Source organism: Scaptodrosophila lebanonensis, unplaced genomic scaffold (assembly GCF_003285725.1).
Source record: "Scaptodrosophila lebanonensis strain 11010-0011.00,11010-0021.00 unplaced genomic scaffold, SlebRS2 tig00000110-arrow-arrow-pilon, whole genome shotgun sequence".
NCBI lineage: Eukaryota > Metazoa > Arthropoda > Insecta > Diptera > Drosophilidae > Scaptodrosophila > Scaptodrosophila lebanonensis.
The window spans coordinates 2,501,061-2,524,501 of record NW_022060573.1 but is presented as its reverse complement, the minus strand read 5'-3'; the positions used below and the strand labels follow the sequence as shown (position 1 = coordinate 2,524,501).

The 23,441-nt window shown below is 39.6% G+C and overlaps 2 protein-coding genes across 7 annotated transcripts in view; one reads left to right on the top strand and one right to left on the bottom strand.

Moving 5' to 3' along the window:
* Positions 1–4,023, top strand: part of LOC115628162 (serine protease inhibitor 77Ba-like) — a 25,394-nt gene extending 21,371 nt beyond the window's left edge. The window contains exons 2-5 of one of the 2 annotated variants that reach the window (XM_030524142.1): positions 1,691–2,099; positions 2,159–2,429; positions 2,487–2,855; positions 3,673–4,023. In XM_030524142.1, coding sequence (XP_030380002.1) covers positions 1,691–2,099; positions 2,159–2,429; positions 2,487–2,855; positions 3,673–3,939 — 1,316 coding nt within the window. In that variant the 3' untranslated portion in view covers positions 3,940–4,023. Of the gene's footprint in view, positions 1–1,690; positions 2,100–2,158; positions 2,430–2,486; positions 2,856–3,354; positions 3,403–3,672 lie in introns of those variants that run through there. The other variant, XM_030524143.1, reaches the window with a different exon arrangement.
* On the bottom strand, positions 3,979–23,441 carry LOC115628161 (retinoblastoma-binding protein 5 homolog). Of its 5 annotated transcripts, XM_030524138.1 has the most exons (9): positions 23,347–23,441; positions 23,237–23,297; positions 22,962–23,182; positions 22,705–22,911; positions 22,467–22,648; positions 22,285–22,404; positions 7,878–8,506; positions 7,713–7,753; positions 3,979–4,125 (listed from the first exon to the last, which is right to left on the bottom strand). In XM_030524138.1, the coding sequence occupies exons 2-9, from the start codon at positions 23,253–23,255 to the stop codon at positions 4,111–4,113; spliced, it is 1,434 nt and encodes a 477-aa protein (XP_030379998.1). In that variant the 5' UTR covers positions 23,256–23,297; positions 23,347–23,441; the 3' UTR covers positions 3,979–4,110. The 5 variants fall into 5 exon arrangements, with proteins under 5 accessions (XP_030379998.1, XP_030379996.1, XP_030379997.1 ...); XM_030524136.1 differs by lacking the exon at positions 7,713–7,753 and having other exon boundaries at positions 23,347–23,440; XM_030524137.1 differs by lacking the exon at positions 7,713–7,753 and having other exon boundaries at positions 23,237–23,289; positions 23,347–23,362.

Genomic DNA, 23,441 nt, shown 5'->3' with positions numbered 1-23,441 from the left:
AGACCCCGGATTGCGTTGTTGTTTATCCAGGGCTCTTGGATCAGGACTAGGTCCGCCTCGCCTGCTGCCAGACGAACCATTAAAGCAGCTGTTGCCACTTTACTGTGATGCAGGTTTATCTGGAGGATCTGCATCATCAGACTTGTCCGCCCTCTCCTCCGTGAGTGTCGCGTCGGCTTCTCCACTATTGTCTTCTAGAAGCTCACGCTCGGTATAGAACCGGCCCAACACATCTCCGTAGTCGGAGTCGGTCAAGATCTCGTCCTGTAGATCCCCGGAGGGTTCATCTACATCGACTTCCATCTCGTCCTCGCTGGGCGGCTCTATCGTGTTTGCGTTTTCGGCGAGATTACATAGTGATCCCATATCCGCCTTGTATATATTAAGCTTTATCTTCTCAAAGCCGTAGTTTAGTCGGCCTTCTGCCGCATTCAGCTGCTCTACGCATTTGTTGTTTAGCATGAGGACGACCTGCATAGATGCTCTTTTTGTCGCCTCTGTTTTTATTACCTTCCAGCCTTGAGTGTTAATCTTGGTATTGAAGAGCTGAATGAGTTCCAGAATCTTTTCCGGTTCTGCGGGCTTGGCCGGGATCCAGGCTCTGGCCCTCGGGCGGGATGGTATGTCCTTTGCGTCGACCACAGCAAGCTGTGCTCCCGGATAAACCTCTCCCACCCTACTGATGGCTTGCTTATAAAGCTCAGCCGACCTTTCATCGTCGCATGCTATGAGCTTAACGCCTCCTTGATATCACCCGGCGTCAGTACACTGTGGTGGTTCGCCAGGGTTGTCTTTCAACACCTCCACCTCCCTCGTCACTGTTGCGGTCAATGACTCCTACGACCTTGCGGTCCTTGGCCACTTCCGCAAAGGACTTGGACCAGGATTTGCCTTGCAACTTCGGCCTTTTTGACACCTTCTGTTGGTCTTCGTCCATTGAGCGCTGTCTCTTGGAGTTGCTGACCTCTAACTTGTACACGAAGTTGGGTAACACCAGCTTCGCCCATCGAATATCCGCTTGGATTCTTTCGAAGTCCTCCTTCGTCGCATGCTCCGGCGCGATTGGCGTGTCGGCATGACGTCGGAGGATCCGAGCCGCAGCGCGTCTCTCGCTGTATCCAGCTTTCTCTGGATCTGTCCTTGGCACGTTTGTCGCTCTCTTTACGACCAACGCTTTAACCTCGGGCGCGACCCTTGCAAGCGCACCAGCAGCCGAGGGCTCACTGATGGATGACCAAGAGAGGTAAAATCGATCAAATTTTTTTTTTTATTCTCTTAATTGTTTTAATTTCTATAATTATTCTAAACATATGTACAGAGTATTTCAAAGTAGGGACAGCCGACTTTAGTTTCTCCACTTGTCTTTATGTAGTCCTTTTTTCTGCCGTGTTGTGTCATTCATTAACTTGTGTTAAGATAGCTTCCTAATCGAATTCCTTCTATATCATTCCTGATATCATGATATTATTATTCTTTACACAAAATTAAGTCGAAATTTTTTCTTGAATGATTTCAGGCATTGGGTGCATCCACTGAACCCTGATATTCCCTGGTGAATGCAGTGATACTTTATTTTGTTTAAGCAACTGCACCGTTAATATGCTTAGCTTAGAAGCTTAGCTATCTGCAATACTGTTAAATATTTGTAGCGTACAACTCAATAAAAAAATATATTTATTTTTAATTACAGGTTCAATATTTATTTTCGGAGTGTTTGAAATATTTGGCAACTGTCTTGGACAACTCTCTGTGCCAGAGCTTTCGGTTGGAAGTCAACTTGAAGTATTGACACAGCCTGGCGCTTTTGGTAGCAGCAATATCAACCACACGCAAGACTCAAATTTTTCAGACCAGGCACTGCAGCAAATAGTTCGGGGATCCCAACAATTCAGCCTTGACTTATTACATCGAATATCCACCGAATTAGAAAAGACAAACAAAGATTTTATGATCTCACCATTTTCAGTTTGGTCACTACTCATACTGCTTTTTGAAGGCGCTAGCGGACAAACTTACGCCCAGCTGCGAAATGCTTTGCGCATAAATATCAATGATGAAACACTGCGAGATGTTTGGAATATGTGGAGTACATATCTCAAGTAAGCCATTTTTGTTGTTCTGAAGAATACTTCAAGTATTTAAAAATTATAAATTCCAGCGTTAATACTTCTACTATAGAAGTAGCCTCCTTGCAGGCTTTGTATACAAGTAAAGAACACGAAATATCAACTGAATATTTGAATCACATTCGAAAGTACAATGTACAGCCGGTTGCGACAGATTTCTTTGATCGCAAAACAGTGAAGCATATAAACGAAGCCACTTATCAATCGACTCGAGGATTAATCCCGTTCGCGGTCCTGCCACAAGAAATATTTGGTGTTAAAATGTTTTTGTTGTCTTCTCTTTACTTTAAAGGTCAATGGAAGGTACGTGAGTTGAATAAAATGATCAGGGGCTTTTACAATCATAATGTTTTATTACAGTACCCTTTCAATGAAGCAGCTACCCGTATAGAGCCGTTCTATGATGAGAAAGGAAACGTTATCACCCATATACCAATGATGGTGCAGGAAGCTAATTTTGCTTATGTAGGGAATATTGCGGGCTTGGATGGCTACGTTTTGGAATTGCCATATGGTACACAAGACCGGCTTTCTATGATAATTATTCTTCCAAAAAGCGGAATAAAGCTCAATGACATTACAAAAAATCTGAATAATTTGGGACTTGATCCGTTATTGAATGGCATTGTACAGTTTAGGAGAATGGCACCCGAAGATAACGAAGTGGAGGTTCTCATGCCAAAATTCATCACCACAACGGATTTCAACCTAAAGAAACCATTAGGAGAGGTGAGCATTCTTACTAAAAAAAAAACATGTAGGGAAGCTAAAGTCGGGAGAACCGACTTTAAAATACTCTGTACATATGTTTAGAATAATTAAAGAAATAAAAAAAATTAAGAAAATTAAAAAAAAAAAAATTTATCGATTTTACCTCTAAAGGGTGTATAATTGCACATTTACATAGCAATTGCGCCTATGTGAGTGTATGTATGTTTATGCGCGTCTATTTGTGTCTGTGCAAGCATGTTTGCAGTCAACCAAAGCATCAGCATCAACAACAGCTGTGGGCAGCGTTTGGGCAGCAAATATATTTATGGCTATAAGTTCCTGCTAAATCGGTCTATCATGATGATACACGGATACGAATACATAATCACTAACTGGGGGTATTTGCAAAATTTGAGTTCGAAATTCCAAGAATTACGGGAGTTAGAGGGAAATTCCAACATACACATTTTCTGCGTATTCACAGAAGGCATCTTAAGCTAAAATTTTGTGTCCCTAGGTCTTATGGTCTCCGAGATATAGGCGATTATAATGGAAAATCGGGTAAACTCTCATAGAGGCGTCTCGTCATGCTGATCAAGAATATATATACTTTGTGGCAGACCCTTACATTTTCAGATCCCGCAAACGTAATATCCTTGTACATTTCATGTACATAGTATAAAAATACACTTTTTGTAAAGGATGTATGAATCACTCTAATCAGACGCAGGATATTCGCGTCATTCCAGCTCAGGCATGACAAAAAGTCTTGGAAAGAATAAGTTTATAGCACTTTGTTGTAAAAAAATGTTTACCTTTATTTATTTATACACAGATGGGCATACGAGATTTGTTTGATGAAAAGCGTGCCGATTTGTCCCGAATGGCTAACGGCTTATATGCTAGTCTATGTGTACACTCTACCAAGATTGTCGTCGATGAAAAAGGCACGACTGCAGCATCAATTACAGCAGCTACTTTGTTAAATAAATCAACGCCACCGAAATTTTTGCTTAATAGACCGTTTCAGTACATGATTGTGGACAAGGCCACAAAATTGCTGCTTTTTGCTGGTCAAGTTAGAAACCCAAAAACTCATTAGATAATAAAAAAGTTTTTTAATATTTAAAATTAAGTATGTTGAGTAATAATATGTACGTATACTTAAATATAAAATATAAAAATATCCATGACTGTTTTTATTTCTTGGTCCGACTGTTAGCTTTTTTTGTGCCGATAGGCTGCTGTTTTTCCTTACTAGATTTGCAGGAAATTAACGGGTGTGCTTCTGTGAAATAAATTAAATTTGATGAGTATTGATATCATAATACATTAACATATCCATGTACCTATACATATGTATGTGTTAATTAATATCATGTGACTCTTTTCTAATATCATTTACGAAATTAGGGTAAAAGGGTTTGGTTCGAATGTATGTAGCATATAGAAATCGAGTCGTTATTTTTACCGTTATTTCTTTTGAAGGATTTTGCTGCCTCTTTTCATACAACGAAATAATTGAGCTGATCACATAAGTTTTTGTCATTGTACCAATGCATATATGGGCCATTTACATCAAAATTTTGGGATTTGTAATTAAACTAATAAATTAAGTGAGTTTTGACTTTGATTCAGGCTTAGAATATTAGATTAGATTATAATTTACAATAATTTTCGAAGAAATATTCCTTCCTCGGCACAAAGTTGCCCGCATGCACTTTGCAGAGATGCATAAGTTTTGGGAGCTAGAGTGCACAAAAATTATTTTCAACAATGAACAAAATTCTATTTAGATGGACTAGATGGTTATCAATATTATTACCGTGGCATCAGGACCCCCAAACAAGAAAAACGTCACGAAATTTTCAAGGCGGTTCGCTAATAGTATGGGCTGCATTTTGCTTTGTGGAAAGAGTCCTATATGCTATTGAACGAAAACTTCATTAATTTTGTTTTGGAAAAGATATATATGAGAAGATTATTGGACATTGCAGCAGGACAAAGCTCCAATCCACGTCTCAAAGCGCACAAAACAATTTTTTGAGGACAGAAAAATACTTTTTATGTGGCCTGAAAAAAGTCCAGATTTTATTCCCATAGAGAACCTTTGGGGAATCCTTTCCAGTAAAGTTAACATGCATTGCAGACAATTTTGGAAAAAATTAAAAGAAGCAATCGTAACAGAGTGGGTCAAATTTGACGGATCACTTCTTCAAAACAGTTAATTCAATGTCAGATCGCATATTAAGAGTAATTTATAGTAATGAAGGACATATCTAGGAAATTAACGCTAAAAACGCAAGTATATTGAAATAGAAATATAGTTTTTTGAATTTGATCAGGTCAATTATTTCCTTCGAATAAATTTTCATTTAATTTTAAAAAAGTTTCTTATAATTTCCTAAAATATTTATTAACTGAAGTTCAACTGTCATTTAAAAAGTTTAAAGAAAAATTACTATTATTTTTAATATCGATGAATTCTGATTTAATTAAGAACAAGAAAGGGATGCTAAAGTCGAGCGAGCTCAACTCTTAAATACCCTGTACCTCCCACGAAAAAGGAGAAAAAAACAATTTTTTTTTAAAGGGAATTTAAACAAGAGAGAACGCTACAGGCTACAAATAGCCTGTTCAAATAGCCTGTTCTCTCCACCAAGAAGGAAAATTTATAAAAAAAAATTAAAATTAAATTATTAAAACAAGATAGAAGGCTACAGTCGAGCAAGCCCGACAGTAAAACAGTCTGTACTCTCCACAAAAAAGAAAAATTAAAAAAAAAATTTTAATATTAAATTTAAAAAAAAATTAATTAATTTATTAAATTAATTAAGAAAATTTATTTAATACATACATATAAGACATATTTATGTACAGTTTTACATTTACATCACGTATCTATGCTTGTTTATATACGTGTATGTATGTATGTAGCAGAAAGTTGAACCAAAGCAGCAACAACAATAACAGCTGCGGGCAGCGCTGCAAGCAGAGCATGAGCAGCGATTTTATTTATGGCTATAACTTTATTCAGAATTGACCTATCATGATGAAACTTGGCACACGGACACATAAGCACTAACTGGATGTAACTACCAAAATTGATTTCAAAATTCCAAGAATTTCGGAAGTAATAAGAAAAAACACGAATTTCGGAGGAGTGGGGGGTTGTATCAAAATATAAAAAAAGAAGCTTGACCTGCCTAGGGCTTAGGGGAACCTGGATGCCAAGTTTGGTAATTCTAGCTCTTGTACCTTCTGAGATCCTTGCGCTCATACAGACGGACGGACGGACGGACATGGCTATATCGACTCGGCTTGTCACCCTGATCATGAATATATATACTTTGTGGGGTCTGCCACGCCTCCTTCTCTGTGTTACATACATGCGCACAAAACTAGTATAGCCTTTCACCCTTTGGGTACAGGCTATAAAAATAATCTTGACCTGCGTAGGACTTAGGGGAACCTCGATACCAAGTTTGGTTATTCTAGCTCTTGTACTTCCTGAGATCCTTGTGCTCATACAGACAGACGGACGGACAGACGGACATGGTTATATCGACTTGTCTTGTCATCCTGATCAATAATATTACAATAATATTATTACATACATCCGCACAAAACTAGTATAGGCTTTTACCCTTTGGATACAGGCTATTAAAATTATATTAATTAAATTATTTAATTAAATTAAATACAAATTATTCAATACATATATACAAAAATGGAGACATGTTCATGTACAGTTTCAACAGCACACATTTACATAATAATCGTATCTCTGCGTGTTTATATGCGTGTATGTATGTAGCACAATGTCGAACCAAAGCAGCAACAACAACAACAGCTGCGGGCAGAGCTGCAGGCAGAGCATGGGCAGCGATTTTATGTATGGCTATAACTTTCTTCAGAATTGACCTATCATGGTGAAACTTGGCATACGGACACAAAGGCACTACCTGGATGTAACTACCAAATTCGAAATTCGAAGAATTACGGAAGCTATAAAGAAAAACACAAATAGCGGGGAGTGGGGGGTGTACCAGAATAAAAAAACAAACTTGACCTGCATAGGGCTTATGGGCACCTGGATACCAAGTTTGGTAATTCTAACTCTTGAACCTTCTCAGATCCTTGCGCACGTCCAGACGGACATGGCTGTATCGACTCCGCTTGTCACCCTGATCAAAAAAATATATATTTTGTATGGCTTGCCACACCTCCTTCTGCCTGATACATACATTCGCACTAGTATACCCTTTCATCAAAAATTCCAAGAATCACGGGAGTTGGAGAAAATCATGAATTGCGGTTGTGAGGGGGGAGTGAAGGTAATTTCCAAAAAACACATTTTCTGCGTATTCACATAAGGCATCTTAGACTTCAAATTTGATGTTCCTAGGTCTTATAGTCTCCGAGATATAGGTGATTATACGAGCTGCGTTACTGAAAAACTTCCACTAACGGGGAAGTGAGGGGGGAAATCAAAAAAATAAAACTAACTCGTATAGCGTACACACATAAGGCATCTTTGTGCAAAATTTGGTGTCTCTACCTCTTATATAAGGCTAGATCGACTCGTCTTGTCATGCTGATCAAGAATATATATACTTTGTGGGGTCTGCCACGAAGGAGGCTTCGTTTCAAAACCTGTTCAAATTCTGAAGATAAATGAAAAACCAATGCAATTGGTAATCTGATAACGCGAAAAGCACCCTTTTCGATTGAAAAGAAAATAGCAAAACCAATAAATTGGTATATTGTAATCACATGTTGTCAGTGATGGTGCATACAAAGGTGAGAAAAATAGATAACAAAAAAGTTGCTTAAAGTTAATAACAACAAAATCAGTAAAGTAGGTGTTCTAACCTGATGATGCGCAGTGTATATACTTTGTGGGATAAGCCATGCTATACCAAATAAATAACATACCAATAGAAATAACAAATTAAACATACTTCCTTCGATTTGTAAATGAGTTTAAATAACATACAAATTAATATGTGTACATATAAGTTTTTTACAATAACATACCATCTGAAGGCGCATCAGGAAGGCTGACATCATAATATTGAATTCTTCGGCGCTTGGAGTTAATTATTTCACCTTCAGAGTCATGAGTATCGTTACCTAGAAGGGAAGCATTTATTTCTAAGCTGTCCTGTATAGCCCAACCCTCCTCTGGGTCCTCTACTTCAGGGGCCATTGGTAAAAATTGCAGTGCATTTTCGTCTTCATTCTCTTCATCTGAAGAGCAAAAAGCGGCTACCGGCTCTACCTTTTGCACATCGACTTCGATTTCCTCTTCTTGATGTGCATCCGCATTTAAGTCTATCGATTTGTCTTCATCAGCAATATCGAACTCTGATTCACGCTCATCGTATTCAACGTTTTCATCTAGCTCCTTAAAGTCAGGAGCAAATGCTGACCAATTTTCAACTTGGTTTTGAGCCCAGATCGATACGAGTCCAGAGCTAATACTTGCTATGATGGGCCGAACTGGATGCCAAACCACATCAAGCAGAAGCTCGCCTTTAGTACCGTGTAAAATTTTTACCAGATTTCCAATTGACTTTTCCCAGATGTACAAAGCATGTTGACGTGCACTTCCAGCGCAAATATATTCACCATCCCCCGAAAAGCAACATTTTTTCCAGGTTGTCCTGTTAGTGTTAGGAATCGTGAGAAAAAAAACACAAACACAATACAAAATAAATAAATGTATATACATAACATAATAAAATTTAAAAATTATTTTAAAACAAGTAGAGAAGATAGAAGTCGGGTGTCCCAACTCTGAAATACTCTGTACATATTTGTAGAGTAATTATGTGTATATGCGTGTTTGTGTGTGTATGTGTGCCGTTGCAAAGCAGTAACAACAAAGTAGCTTTTATAGTCTCTGAGATCCAGGTGTTCATACGGACAGACAGACAGACGGAGAAAAAACGAACAAACTCGATTTGCCTAGGGCTTATGGGAAACTCGATACCGAGCTTGGTTATCCTAACTCTTGTACTTGCTGAGATCCTTGCGCTCATACAGACGGAGAGACAGACATGGCTATATCGACTCGTCTTGTCATACTGTTCAATAATATATGTACTTTTATGGGTCTGCCACACCTCCTTCTGTGTGTTACATACAGTACAGTAATCTAGTTTACCCTTTTACACTTTGGGTACAGGGTATAAAAATATCCTCTTAGCTGAGTGAAATGTGATCAAAATAATGTTAATTTGTCAATTTAAATTCATGTTAGGCATATCCCGATAAACAGCAGCCTCTGTAATGGCGAAAGTACCAGCACATGATGTCAGATCACAATACTAATATTACAGCTAATCAATAATTTGAAGCTTTTGACCTAACCAGGTGGTTAATATATAAATCGAAAATTTATTTTTGGGTTGGAATTTAATTTTACAATTACATATCCGGCTACTGCTTGTGTTCTCATGTCAAGTTCGTATACTCCTTACCTAAAAGGTACAAGAGTATATTAGGTTTGTGGAAAGCGAAAAATGTAACAAGCAGAAAGAGGCGTGGCAGACTGTGGGGTCTGTGTACTATAAGACCTACAAAATAAATTTTCTTACACATATGCCTTATGTGTGTGTGCGCAGTACGAGTTTGTTTAATTTTTTTATGTACCCCCACTATTAGGTATTTTCCATTATGCCGTTCGTTAAATCGTCTATATCATGGAGAAATATAAGGACTCGACACACAAAAATTTTCACCCTAGATACCCTATATGAGTATTATCTTCCTTCCCCCACTTCACCCCTATTAAAGATTTTTCATAACTTCTCGTTTAGCAAATATCTCCAATTAGTAAGTATCTGTCCGTATACCAACTTTCATCTAGATAAGTCAATTCGAAAAGAAGTCATAGCCATAAATGTAATATCTGCCCAAGCAACGCCCGCAACTTTTATTGCAGTTTCTGCTTTGGCTCAACTCTTTACTGCATACATAATCTCACACAGACATGCATATGGGAATACCAAATGAGGTAAAATCTATCAATAATTTGTATACTCTGTACCTGAAATGTACAAGAGAATATAAGGTTTTTGGGAAGTAAAAAAAGAAACAGGCGAGGGAGGCGTGGCAGACCCGACAATATCCCCCAATATCCATTCAAGGTTACCTCCTTTAACTCTTTTAGAGATAAAACAAATGTAGAAGCTACAGTTAGGGTGAGGCGCAGATACTGCTTTAGAATAGGATAGTTTAAGAGAAATATTTGGATTTTAGTTTAAGGCGAAAAGAGAGCGCGAGAGCGGCCGTTTGATGGACGTCGCCTCGCTTCCTTCTTTAGCCGCCTTAGGCTTAGTGTAGCAAGTAAGCCGAAATTGAAGTTTAGCTGTAAAACTAGTTCAATACACGCCATTGTCGCACATCATTTTTTGTTTTCGCAAATCGTTTCGCAGTAAATTTGATAAAAAGCAAGCGTCCCATTCTTTCTTTTTACCTACATTTATATGTATAAAATCATATAAATATTCAGTGGCGCCCGAGCAGGGACTTCCTTGTTTTTAAAAAAGAATAAACTCTGTTTAATAAAAGTGAACCGCTACAGGCAATTATTTAAAGTGCCAAATTTATTGTTGTTTGATTTTGTTATATACGTACATAAATACACATAGCCATATTTACATACTGCATTCCCCCCACGTCAATCTCAGTCATCCGTCGGCAGTTGCTCTCATTATTTCCCGTCAAATTCTCCGATGCCGTTTTCACACATATATCGACATACTCACATACATATGTACATAACTTAGCTAATACATTGCTGTCGTTGTCGCGCTTAAGCTGCTGCATTTTTTGTTTGCCTGCGCTTCGCATAATACATGCATAATAATTAGCTGTTCTGCTAACGCCCACAAGCATTTGCATTAGAATTATTCTTTTCGTTTGTCGCCACTTTCGCTGCTGCTTCCAAAAGTATTGCCTTCGGTCAGTCAACTGCAGTTATTCTCGTTTTCGTTCGCACTGGTAGACGACCATCTGTTGCGCTCAACTACACTTGCTGAGATCAGCATATTATTTTATCGTTTGTCACTCAGCAATTTTTATTCGATCAAAGCTTAAAACCTTAAATCACTATGAGTAAGGACTTGATCGAAGAACTTAAAAGGAAGCGCGAGGGCTGTATGAAGAGTATATGTCGTATGCAACGGCAATTAAAAGAAGGCTCGATTTCGTTAAAGCCAGTCGAGTTAGAATTCAGGCTAAAGCTTCTAACAAATCATATAGCAACTGCAAATATACTGCAAGGCAAAATTTAAGGTAAAGATACAGAAGATGACTACCGTGAAGAGTTGGAAAAAATTTGCATTATGACCAAATCATTATTAAAAGGCCAGCTGGAAAAACTAAGAAGGCAAAGCATCGACCGCTCACGTACGGCAAACGTGTACTTCAAAAAAGCCAATGTGTCGATTTCCAGCGGTCGCTCTTCCAACTTTTAGCGGCAAGCATTCTGAATTTAAAAATTTCATGAATCTTTTCGAAACTTTTGTTCACAATGATGACACACTGCATAATATTGAAAAGTTCAATCATTAATATCATGTTTGGCTGGTGCCGCTTTAGGCACAGTTCGCGCCTTCCAAATTACGGAAGACAATAACAGTAAAGCCATTCTAAAGCGGGTGTACGATGACTGCCTAATATTTTTCGATAACATATCGACACTTTTGAATCTACAAAAGATTTCCCAGCCATCTGCGTCAGCTTTGAGAAGCCTGATCGACACAGTGTCGGCCACCTATAACTCACTTTTGTCAAGTGGTGACGACAAGAAAATCGCTAATGCCATCTTAATTTATCTAGTTATGGGCAAAATCGATCCTCAGACTCAAAAAGTCAAAAACGTTAGCAGAATAAACCATTCGTTTGTTGCTGCCAAAAACGAACAGAATAACCTTTGTCAATTTTGCAATTCAGCTGACCATTCGATTGGCATTTGCCAGGCATATATTGCCTTGTCAGTGCAACAAAGGTTTGACATCGCCAAAGGTGAGCCTTTGTGCATAAACTGTCTTCGACGAGGTCACACAGTAGCGAAGTGTAAGGCAAAGAAATGTGGCGTGTCAACGTTCTCATCACACACTGCTACATATTTATAGTGCTACCACAAATCTTGCGTTACCACCACCCTCTCAGCCACCACATCTTCAAGATAGCTCTTCCACTTCGCATGCCATGCATGCGACTGCTTCGGACGGAGTGGTTCTTGCAACATCAGTTAAAACGAATAGTAGCGATTTCGTTTTAGCAAGAGCATTGTTAGGTTCTGGGTCGCAAGTCAACTTTGTGACTGAGGATCTAGCTCAAAAGCTACAGCTCAGACGAGAGGATACGTGTATGGTCTTGCGCGGCATTGAATACACCAATAAAAGAAAAGAATTCATACATTGGTGAAGTCGCGCGTCAATTGTAGCGAGTTTTCCGCAGATTTTTGGATCTTGGGATCGATTTCTGGTTATCATCCCGATCAAGCGGTGCACACCAGTGGGTGGAGGGTACCCAAAAATATTCAATTGGCCGATTCTCAATCCCATAAACCGCAAAAATTGACATGTTAATTGGAGCAGGGTCATTCTTCGACTTACTATCGATAGGACAAATAAAGCAAGGCCCTGAGTCTCCCACATTACAAAAAACGTTACTCAACGTTACAAAAGTTTTGGTCCATTGAGGACTTGCCCAATAGTTCGAAAGTTCTCTCACCTGAGCAACAGCTTTGTGAGCAACACTTTGTCGAGAATACAAAAATCTTATCGTCTGGTCGATTTCATCTGACCCTAAAAGTCTCAGTTCATCGTACGAAATTGCGAAACGTCGTTGTTGGTTAAAAGGAGGTTGCCGAAAGACCTCCAACTGAAAAGCATGTATCTGGAATTTATGGACACTAGGTCGCATGTCCTCAACGGACAACAAAATTCCAGATACTCCACACTATTTTATCCCGCATCAGTGTTTCCTGCGGCCGCAAAGCACGTCGACCAAGTTGCGTGTCATTTTCGATGCCTCTTGTCGCACGTCCACTCAGATTGCGTTAAATGTCACCTTAATGGTCGATCCAATAAATCAGGAGGAGCTTTATTCTACGCTGCTTCGTTTGTAAAAGTTCGCCTTAGAGGCAGACATAAAGAAAATGTACCGTCACGTGATGGTGCACGAAGCAGATAGAAACTATCAGCTCATAGTGTGGCGAAGAGATCCGTCTGAATCTTTGAAAATCTTCAGGTCAAACACTGTAATATATGGCACGTCGCCAGCTCCGTTCTTGGCGGTGCCGTGTTTAACAAGGCTCAGTGAAATGGTCCGTTATTCACATTCAACAGCTGCTGAAGTTATTCTGAGCGACTTTTATGTCGACGATATGTTAAAAGCGTTGAACAGCAAAAAAAAAAAAGCTTCGAACAGAAGTGCCGCACGTTTTTCAAACTTAAGGCTTCGAATTGGCAAAGTGGTTTTCGAATTGCCCGGAACTGTCCGCAGACCCAACCATAACGCTCGGCGTTATGTAGTTGCCAAAAGAAGATGTATTTCAGTTTCAGTTGGAAAATTACTTCCTAGGTCTCCGCTCGACAAAAAGGAACATATTATCGGCATGGTCAGTGTTTGTTTCGAACAGAGTTTAACAAATCCAAGAGTGGTCCGACAATGCAACGTGGCGACATGTCCTAACGAAATCCAACCCAGCAGACATCGTGTCTAGAGAGTGTAATGTAGACGAGTTGCGTAGCTCCATTTGGTTTACAGGGCCAGCCTTCCTCATCGGAAGATTCCCTAGAAGTGCTGCTGTAGTTTTACTCGTAGATCGGCAAGTCAATTACGTTCTCGAAGTTATCGAAAGCTAGTCGTCACATTCCAAATTGCTAAGGGTGTTCGTTTGCGTTTTTCGATTTATACAAAGGTGTAGAAAAGTCTTGAAGCGCTTTGATCCTATAGCCAAGCCAACAGAATTGTTCAAGTCATCCAGGACAATGAGTTTGGTTACGAAATCGACCAGTTTCGAAAAAAGAGAACACCTTACAGCGTCTTGTTTTCCTTGCTGAGAGTGGGGGGAAGATTATTGAATGCTCCTAACCCGTACGAAGCCAAGTTTCCGTTGTTGCATTCGAAAAAGTCGCAATTCATAAGGTCATACGTATCTTATTTGCATGTCTCATATTGCCATGCTGGCCCAAGCTCACTGGTGAGCCTGCTTCGTGAGCGAGTTTGACTGGTTAACGCTCAGGAAGTGTGGCGCCGTGTGTGTTCGAAGGTTCGTTGGCAGGAGAGGCGTCCCACGGGAAGCATACTACAACGTGACGAACTTCGTAGGAGCCGACCAGAAGCTGCATTGGTTCCGAGCAAGGTGGGAAAAGGAAGCGGAAGCGTACGCGAATTCACATCAAAAAAATAATGCGAGTTTGCCTACAGGTGTCAAGTCTGCAAAGCACCTGTTCCTACGGACGATGGGCAATACGCTCCTGACCGTCGAAGAGCTCGGAACTTTCCTGGCGAGCGTCGAGGCGGTGCTGAACTCTTGGCCACTGGGAGCACCAAGCGCGGACCCCAACGACGGCGACGAACTAACCCCGGGCCACTTCCTAATCGGGTGGCCTCTACTGGCGACTCCAGCTCCACCGCTCCCGGACATCGACAGCCAAACCTGCTTAAGGCGATGGCGCAATGCCTCGTGTCTCAAGCACAGGTTTTGGCAGCGATGGTCCCGGGAGTAAATTTTTAGCCTCCAGGTGCGAGCGAAGTGGTTCCAGGAGGAACCCAAAGTCGTCGTGGGACAACTCGTCGTGGTGGCCGAAGACAACGTGCCGCCACAATAGTGGGTACTTGGCAGGGTCACCAGGACTCACGGCGGAACAGACGGGAAGGTGCGGGTGGCCGACGTTGCCACGAGTAGTGGCAGTCTACAAAGGGAGACTCACCGGCTGGCGCCATCACCCGTTAAAAGACGATGTCCCTCCAAGGCGGCTGGTTCATTTAAGTAATAATCTTCTTTTTAAAATTTGTTCAATTTCTGACGTAAAAGAACGAGGTTTTTAGCGTGTTGAAATGAAAAGTAGCAAATTTATAATCGTGTTAGACCGAGTTCGTATTAAAAGAGGTGGTATTAGGGCTACGAGTATATATACCTCATGGGGTAGCAGATGCTTTCTTCTGCTTGTTACATACTTTGCACAAATCTAAAATACCCTGTACTACAAATTTAAATTCATTAATTAAATTAAAATAAGAAATAAATGCTATGCTAAATTTAATTAAATATGAAATATTCAACATACATACATATTTATATAATTATGTACAGTTTTAAGAGCATACATCTACATTAGAATCATGTCTATGCGTGTTTATATGCATGTATGTAAGGATGAGTTTATAATAATGTTTAATCAAATACCAAATTAGAGTTATAATAATGAATCGAATGAATTGAACAACTGTTAACAGAGAGAACCGACGTCTTGCTTCTGCCGAGTTTTTCACCGAGTGTGTCCCTATGCTGCCACCGGGTCGTTACCATCGCGATAACCCAGGGTTGTCTTGTGTATAGCCACCTTACATTCGGCCCTCCTGATCTTCTTCATCCGTCTCGGATGATAACAGGTCATCGTTTTCCGCTACGAATTTCCATAACTTGATATTTTCGCAGCTCGTTGCCGTAGCTCTCGGTCCTTCGACATCCGTTGCTGCCTTTTTTACATCGTAGCGCCCACTGCGTTTTACTTTTGTAATGACATATGGACCCAGAAAACTAGCGAGTTTCCGGCCTGCAACAAATTGCGTTCTCTTTATGGCGACAAGATCACCTAGCCTGTAAAAATGCTCAGGCCGACGTTTTTTATCATATTGTAGTGTTTCTGCGCCTGCATGATATTGCGCTTTGCCTCCGCGCGCAACTGTTGACGTTCTTCATTAAGCCGCTGCACGAGTTCTTGATTTAAAAGCTCCAGTAAACGGTCATCGGCTTTATTATGCATTTTCGTCCCAAACATCAATTCAAATGGAGATGATTGAGTTGCAGCGTGCATATTTGAATTGATGGCCCTCTGGACGCCTGGCACGTATTTGAACCACTTCGTTAGTTCATCGGTAGACAGCTTTGCGATTATGGATAGAATGGAGCGATTCACCCTTTCAATCTGGCCATTGCCTCTGGCCACTCCTGTAGTCGACCATACATACTCCACCATATTGGCACCAACGAAATCCACAAACGCATTCGACGTGAAGGCAACGCCTCTGTCACTCACAATTCGCCTCGGAAAACCAAAAACGTTTGACCACTCAAGCAACTTCTTGAGGACTTCATTATGGCCAGTTGACTTAACCGGGAACAGCCACACAAACTTGCTGAATGCATACACGATTGCCAGGATAAATTTATATTGTTTTGATGTTGCATCCATGGGACCCAGATGGTCGATGTGCACTGTATGTAGCGGCAATTCACCTTTGTCGATACAATGCAGAAAGCCCTCTTGCTTTCCCAACTTTTTGCTGTGTATGATACAAGAGATACAATTAGATATAAACTGAGACACTTTACCTTCCAAGTGTGGAATGTAGTACTGCTGCTGTATAGTGTGTATGGTTTTACGAGCCGCAAAGTGACCAGTTGAATGAGCGCTGTCGAGCACTTCTCGCTCCATCATTTTGGGGACAACCAGAACCTCATTCCCATCGACTTCTTTAAACAGTATATCGGCCTTAATTTTGTATTTCTCGTATGGCCCATTTTGAAGTAATCGCATGATTGTTTTGATGTGTTCGTCTTCGTGCTGCGCCTTCTTCAGTCGAGCAAATAACTCCGTGGATACTGTGTAGACCCTTTCCCGCGCGATGTTCTATGTCTGGGGAGAAGCCTTGTATATAAAGTATCCACTGCTCAACTTCTCTTGGCATCTCTTCTTTGGTTGTAGTCTGCTTGAACGCTGAACAGTCCGTTACCAACTTCAATCGGACTCCCAGTAAATAGTGACGAAATTTTTTGATTGCCAGGTAAGCTGCTTTAATCTCCAATGCATAGCTATGCTTCTTTGATTCAGGCAACGATGTGTTTTTGCTCCAAAAATGAACGGGATGGAGCCTTCCGTCAAACCACTGCATCAACATTGCTCCAAATCCCTTGCACAACGTGTCAGCGTGCAATTCAGTCGGCGCTTCTCTTGAGTATATGTGCAGCACCGGCTCACTCGTTAATACGTTCTTCAAGCTTTGAATGGCCTCTATTTCTGCAACGCCAATATCGAACTCAACATTTTTTCTCAGCAGGTTCGTGAGCGGTCGCGTTATATCAGCATAGTGCGGTATGAACTTTCTGAAGAACCCGGTCAAACCAAGAAACGACTGTACATCTTTAATATTTTTAGGTATTGCGAAACGCCTGACAGCTGTTGTTTTATCCGGTCTATGCCAAACCTTTCCATTTTCGACCAAATGTCAAGAAAATGTATGCGTTGCTGGAGAAAATCAGATTTCTTCCATTTTATTTTTAAATCGTATATGGCTGCTGTTTCCAATACTCTTTTCGTTTTGTGCATGCATTCTTCAACTGAGCCGTCATATATAACAATATCGTCCATATAAAGCTGCATAACGTCTTCATTCAGCAGTTTTTGGAAAATATGGTTGACGAAGCGTATGAAGGCAGCTAGTGAGTTTCGAAAGCCAAACGGAGCTCTGTTAAACTCAAAAAGACCATCTTTTGTTACGAAGGCTGTCAACGCTTTGCTACTTTCCTCCACAGGCACATGGAAAAACCCATTTTCCAAGTCCATAATCGTAAAGAACTTTGCAGCCTGCAGTTTTTCTAAAACGTCTTCTATCAGGGGCACGGGGAATCGATCCTGCAAAACCATACTATTTAGTTTACGATAATCGATGCATACCCTTAGTGTTCGATCCTTTTTTTGAACTACGACGATTCGGCTGGCCACGTGTGATGATGACTCACGTACAACCCCTTTTTCCAGCCATTCTTCTGCTTGCTTTTTTACAGCTTCCGCTTCCACTGGTGATAGGCGACTCGGTGCCTGGCTTTACAACGCCATCTGGAACAATTTTCAACTTCACCGGACATTGTAGATGTTCTTCTACAGGCTTGTAGCTGCATTTGATTAACTTTTCAACCTCTCCACGATACTGCTGCGGCACTGAGATTGTGTTTTGGTCTTCAAAAATGGTATATACGTCGATAGGATGCTCATCTGTAGACATCTGTTCAGACTCATGACTATGAAACCAAAATCCCTTGGAGTCGATCGACAACCTGAATTTCTTTATGAAATCAAAACCCAACAATGAATTGTATTCCATCTTGCAATCGGCTACAATCAAAAATTTGTGTTCAGTGCGCAAACCGTCGACTTCAACATGTGCCTCAAAAAAGCCGACTGGTTTTGTGTTTGCATTGCCCAAGCCGCGCAGCAATGACGTGCTATTAAACACCTTAATTTTGCCCAGCTTTTTAAGCATACATTCATTCACGACAGATACGCCGGCTCCTGTATCTATAAGCATTCCTGCATTCCATGCTCACGCCGTTTTTGTTTATAGTTTTCAGACGCCTAGCCTCGGAAACTTCATGCACCTTTTTGGCGTTCTTTGGGCAATCACGTCACGTGATATATGCCCATTTTCGTTACAGCTAAAACATTTTGTTTCAAAAGTGAAGTCTTTTCTTTTTTGTTCTGCTGATCCGCAATTAAAACAAAATCCCTTCTTATTTACACTGTCCACCTCTTTCTTTGTATTTGCAGCTGTATAACTTTCGATGTTCCTTTTGTCTGTACTTTTCTTCTGGTGTTCATGAACCTGCTCAAAAATCTCGTATTCTTCTTTCAGCGATTTGTATGTCTTGCAACGATACATGGCGCATTTGAACTCGCTTTTAATTTGCAGACCATTTACAATGTGTCTCAACACGGCTGCTTCTTCTATATTGCCCATGCTTGCCAAGTTCTTCATTTGCAATAGGTACTCATGAAACGACTCTGATTTTCTCTTTTTACGCTCGAACAATTGATGAATATCGGCACTATTGCGGCTGCACTCAAACTCCTCAATTAGTTTTTCTTTTAAATCGTCAAAGTCGCTCACACCTTCCGACTCTAGAAACAATTTAGCCGTACCGCACATTTTAGCTCTCGCTTGGACATATTTTTGTTTTTCCGACAACTCATATGCTTCGGCGTTACGTTAAAAAATCTCGAACCATTTTCGCACTGGGACTGAACAGCCGTCAAAATCATTCACAATTTTATCAAAATTGTTGGCCGAAATTTTCACCTGCTTTTCTCTTTGATCGTCGACTTCAATTTTTAATGCCATTAATTGAATTAGCTGTTGCAATTGCATGCTGACATCACTGTTATTGTCTACTGGTAGCGTACTCGCTACTTTTTCGTGCGGCATCTCAGCTACGCTCTCTTTCACACTTTCTTGCTCATCTGCTCTCATTAGTTTTTCTGTTCTATTTACTTCTTGTTCTTCTCCTCTATCTACTTCTTGCTCTTCTCCTCTTACTACTTCTTGCTCTTCTCCGCTATCTACTTCTTGCTCTTCTCCTCTTACTACTTCTTTTTTGCGCGGTGTCCGCTTCGTTTTTGGCATATTTACAAGAACACCCAAACACAACGAACAACAATGGCGACTATTCGGCGAATAACAGAAAATATGATCTGTATACTGGAGTTTCGCAACGCACTCTTTCTGGCCTTGAGACAACGTTTGGCGTCTTTAATGTAATTTCACAACTGTTTGCAACGTAACAACTTTCAACTGTACAATTTTTAATGTTCGAAATTACAAATAAATAGCCTTTGAACACAACAGTTTGCCACTTTGTCATTCCACTTCCAGCTTTATATTTAACTCGCGTATTTTGCCATGATTAGTTTCGACTGGTTGAGCCCCCAAATGTAAGGACGAGTTTATAATAATGTTTAATCAAATACCAAATTAGAGTTATAATAATGAATCGAATGAACTGTTAACAGAGAGGGTTACAAAAATCAACTTAAAAATGTTAGACGACTTTATAATAAGATACAGCCGACGTCTTGCTTCTGCCGAGTTTTTCAACGAGTGTGTCCCTATGCTGCCACCGGGTCGTTACCATCGCGATAACCCAATAAGTCTAAACAGTAACAGTTGCGGGCAGAGCTTGGGCAGAGATTTATAGATATACCTTCATATTTGAAACTATATCATAAAGAAACTTGTCATAAGGACACAGAATCACTACATGGATGTAAATACTAAATTTGAGTTGGAAATTCCAAGAACTACGGGAGTTATAAAAAATCGCCAATACCGGGGGTACATCGAAAAAACTCAAACTCGTACTTTCTTGGACCTGGGAGAATCGGGATACCAAGTTTTGTTATTCTAGGTCTTATACTTTCTGAGATCCTCGCGATCTGCCCGCAGCTGTTGTTGTGGCTGCTTTGGTTTAACTTTGTTAAATTTTTAATTTTTTGTTGTTTTTTTGTGGAGTGATACAGCGTATATAAGAGTTAAGGTCCTTCCCTCCTTTCTTGTTTCCTCAAAAACACACAACAAACTTGTAAAGCGTACACACATAAGGTAGCTGAGATCCAAATGTTCATACGGACGGACAGACAGACATAGATTGACTCGTCTAGTCATGCTGATCAACAATATATATATATATATATATATATATATATATATATATATATATATATATATATATATATATATATATATATATATATATATATATATATATTATGTAATGTGTAATGCACACATACATACATATGTACATATGGCTATGTATGTAACAGATATATATATATATATATATATATATATATCTGTTACATACATAGCCATATGTACATATGTATGTATGTGTGCATTACACATTACATAATAATGTCAAAGCAGCAACAAATACAGCTGCGGCAGAGGTTGGGCTTGGTTATATGGCTATAACTTTCTTTCTAATCAACCTATCATAATGAAACTTGGTATACGGATATATAATCACTAACTGGGGGGAGTGGGGGTGCATCGGGAAAAATGAACAAACTCGTTCTTTCTCGGGCTCAGGAGAATATGGATACCAAGTTTGGTTATTCTAGCTCTTATACTTTCTGAGATTCTTGTGTTCATACAGACAGACGGACATGGCTATATCGACTCGGCTTGTCATCCTGATCTATGTGTTCCGTGTACACTCGCACAAAACTAATATACCCTTTTACCCTCTCGGTACAGGGTATAAGAAGAAATTAATTTGGAGGCTTCGGTTACTTTTATGATCTAAGAAAAGAAGAGCATACTTTGCACAGCCGTGCCGGTGGTGTAAAGGTATGGGAAGCAATTACGTGTTATGGAACCACAAAAATAATAATAAAAAGTGTTTGAGAGACCATTTCACTAAATTATATGACTGCTTACCGAAGAGGGTGTATGATTATTAGTTCTTTTTAATTAAGTTAAGAAAATGCAGTAACTCAAAAACTTGATTTGGGGGTCTTCAGTGAGCCTCTTCTATGTTATGCGATATTTACATGAAGGTGTGCTAATAAAATGTCGCAAAAAAGTAAATTTTTGGTATTAAATTCGTTAAAATTCAGTAATTAAGAACTATTATTTTTCCTGATGTTCAATTTAATATACTTTTATTAGCTAGAGTTAATTTTAAGAACTTTATACGATTGGCGGTTTTCGCGCAGTGTATAGTCATGTACCGTAATTCATGCTTGACCTTGCATTAGGCTATACATATATAACTGCGCTGCCCACTCTTGGCGCTCTATCTCAAAAAGGTTAATCGTATGAACAAAATTTTGATAGAAAAGTTGTAGAGAATTTTATACTCTACAACTTTGTGATAGGTGCAAATACCATTCAAGAGCGAGATATACGATTTTCGTGACATTTGACCTTGAATATCTTAAGACGCGGACACGATCTTATATGTGACTTTTGACACAACATATAGAATGCCAAAACAAAGGTGTATACACATTTTCAGCTTATTATCTCAAATTCCAAGGTGAAAGCCTAATTTGACTGGGCTACTATGGTAAATTTTAAGAAATCTAGACGAATGAACATGTCTAGATCGGGTTTTCCGGTTAGAGATGCATCTTTCTGTCTGTTACATATGCAACCCTAATATAGCATTTTTCCCTTCGGCCACCAGGCGAAAAAGTCTCAGTGAACAATTAAATAAAATTGAATGCTAAAGTACACACATAAATATATGTATGCATAATATAGAAGCATATACATATGTGTAACTATATATGTTGGTCAAAGCAAGTTTTGGTGAAAACATTTATATCATTAAATGTTTCATTATTCCTTAGTTTATAAGATGCCAATATCAATGTGTCAACCATCTTAATTCACAACTATAGCTAATTCTTACTTGTTTACTAAGTCTTGAAGTTTTTGAATAGGTTCCGGTTCGCCATCTTTACCTAAAGCAATAATTTCGTTTGAATCATAGACGCGTATTACACGATCTGACGTATTTATAAGAAATGCACTGAAATATATGAAAAGGTTTACTTTGTGTAGATTACTGTAATAAATACGTGATCATCATACTCGCCACGGCGCGCAAACTCAATGCTTTTAACAGCCGTTGCACTTGAAGTCCCCACAATTATGCGAAAGCTAGCGACTAGCTCGAATGTGTCTACATCTAAAACGAGTATCTTGCCTTTCGCATTCCCAGTATATATGTATTTACCACGCCGGTCGAACGAAGCAACAATATTTAAATCGCCCTGTAGATATTAATACCTGTAAACATTTTGGTAAAATTCGAGAAATGCTAACTCACATCCGAGTCCAACGGGAGACACTTATGCAAACCGCCCATTTGAACAAGAACAGCTGCGTATCGCATTGGGCAGACCAGAACGCGAGTATGGTCGCGTGGGTCAAACTGCACTTTAAGAACCGGGGAAGGAAATCGATATTTGTGCTCTAACTCGCCCGTTAAAACGTCCCATATGCATACATTATTGTCAGTGGAGGCAGATAGCAGCTACTAGTAAAATAAACGTTACGTTTTGTTTATTAATCTTTTCAGCTAACCTTATGGCCATTCCGGGTCCAACTAAGACTGCAAACCGGATGTACATGGGCAGAAATAATTTTAGCATGTGATCTAGTCAAAAAGTCCCAGATAACAATTCGCCCGTCATTACAGCCAACTGCTAAAAGTGTGCCATACTTATTAAACGCGCACGTTACTGCCAGTGAGATACAGTCCAATGATCCATCAAATTCCTCAGGGTAGTTTTGGCCAAATGACTCTGTGGGAGACCAAGGACATAATGTATGAAGAATAATAAGCAACTTTTATTTACCAAGAAGTTCCAAGTTCATTATGCTTATCGCAATGTACACTTTGTTAGACACTCTAAAAGACTGATGCAAGGACATAATGTATGAAGAATAATAAGCAACTTTTATTTACCAAGAAGTTCCAAGTTCATTCTGCTTATCGCAATGTACACTTTGTTAGACACTCTAAAATACTGAAGTTTGTTTGTCGAGGTAGGCACTAGAGAC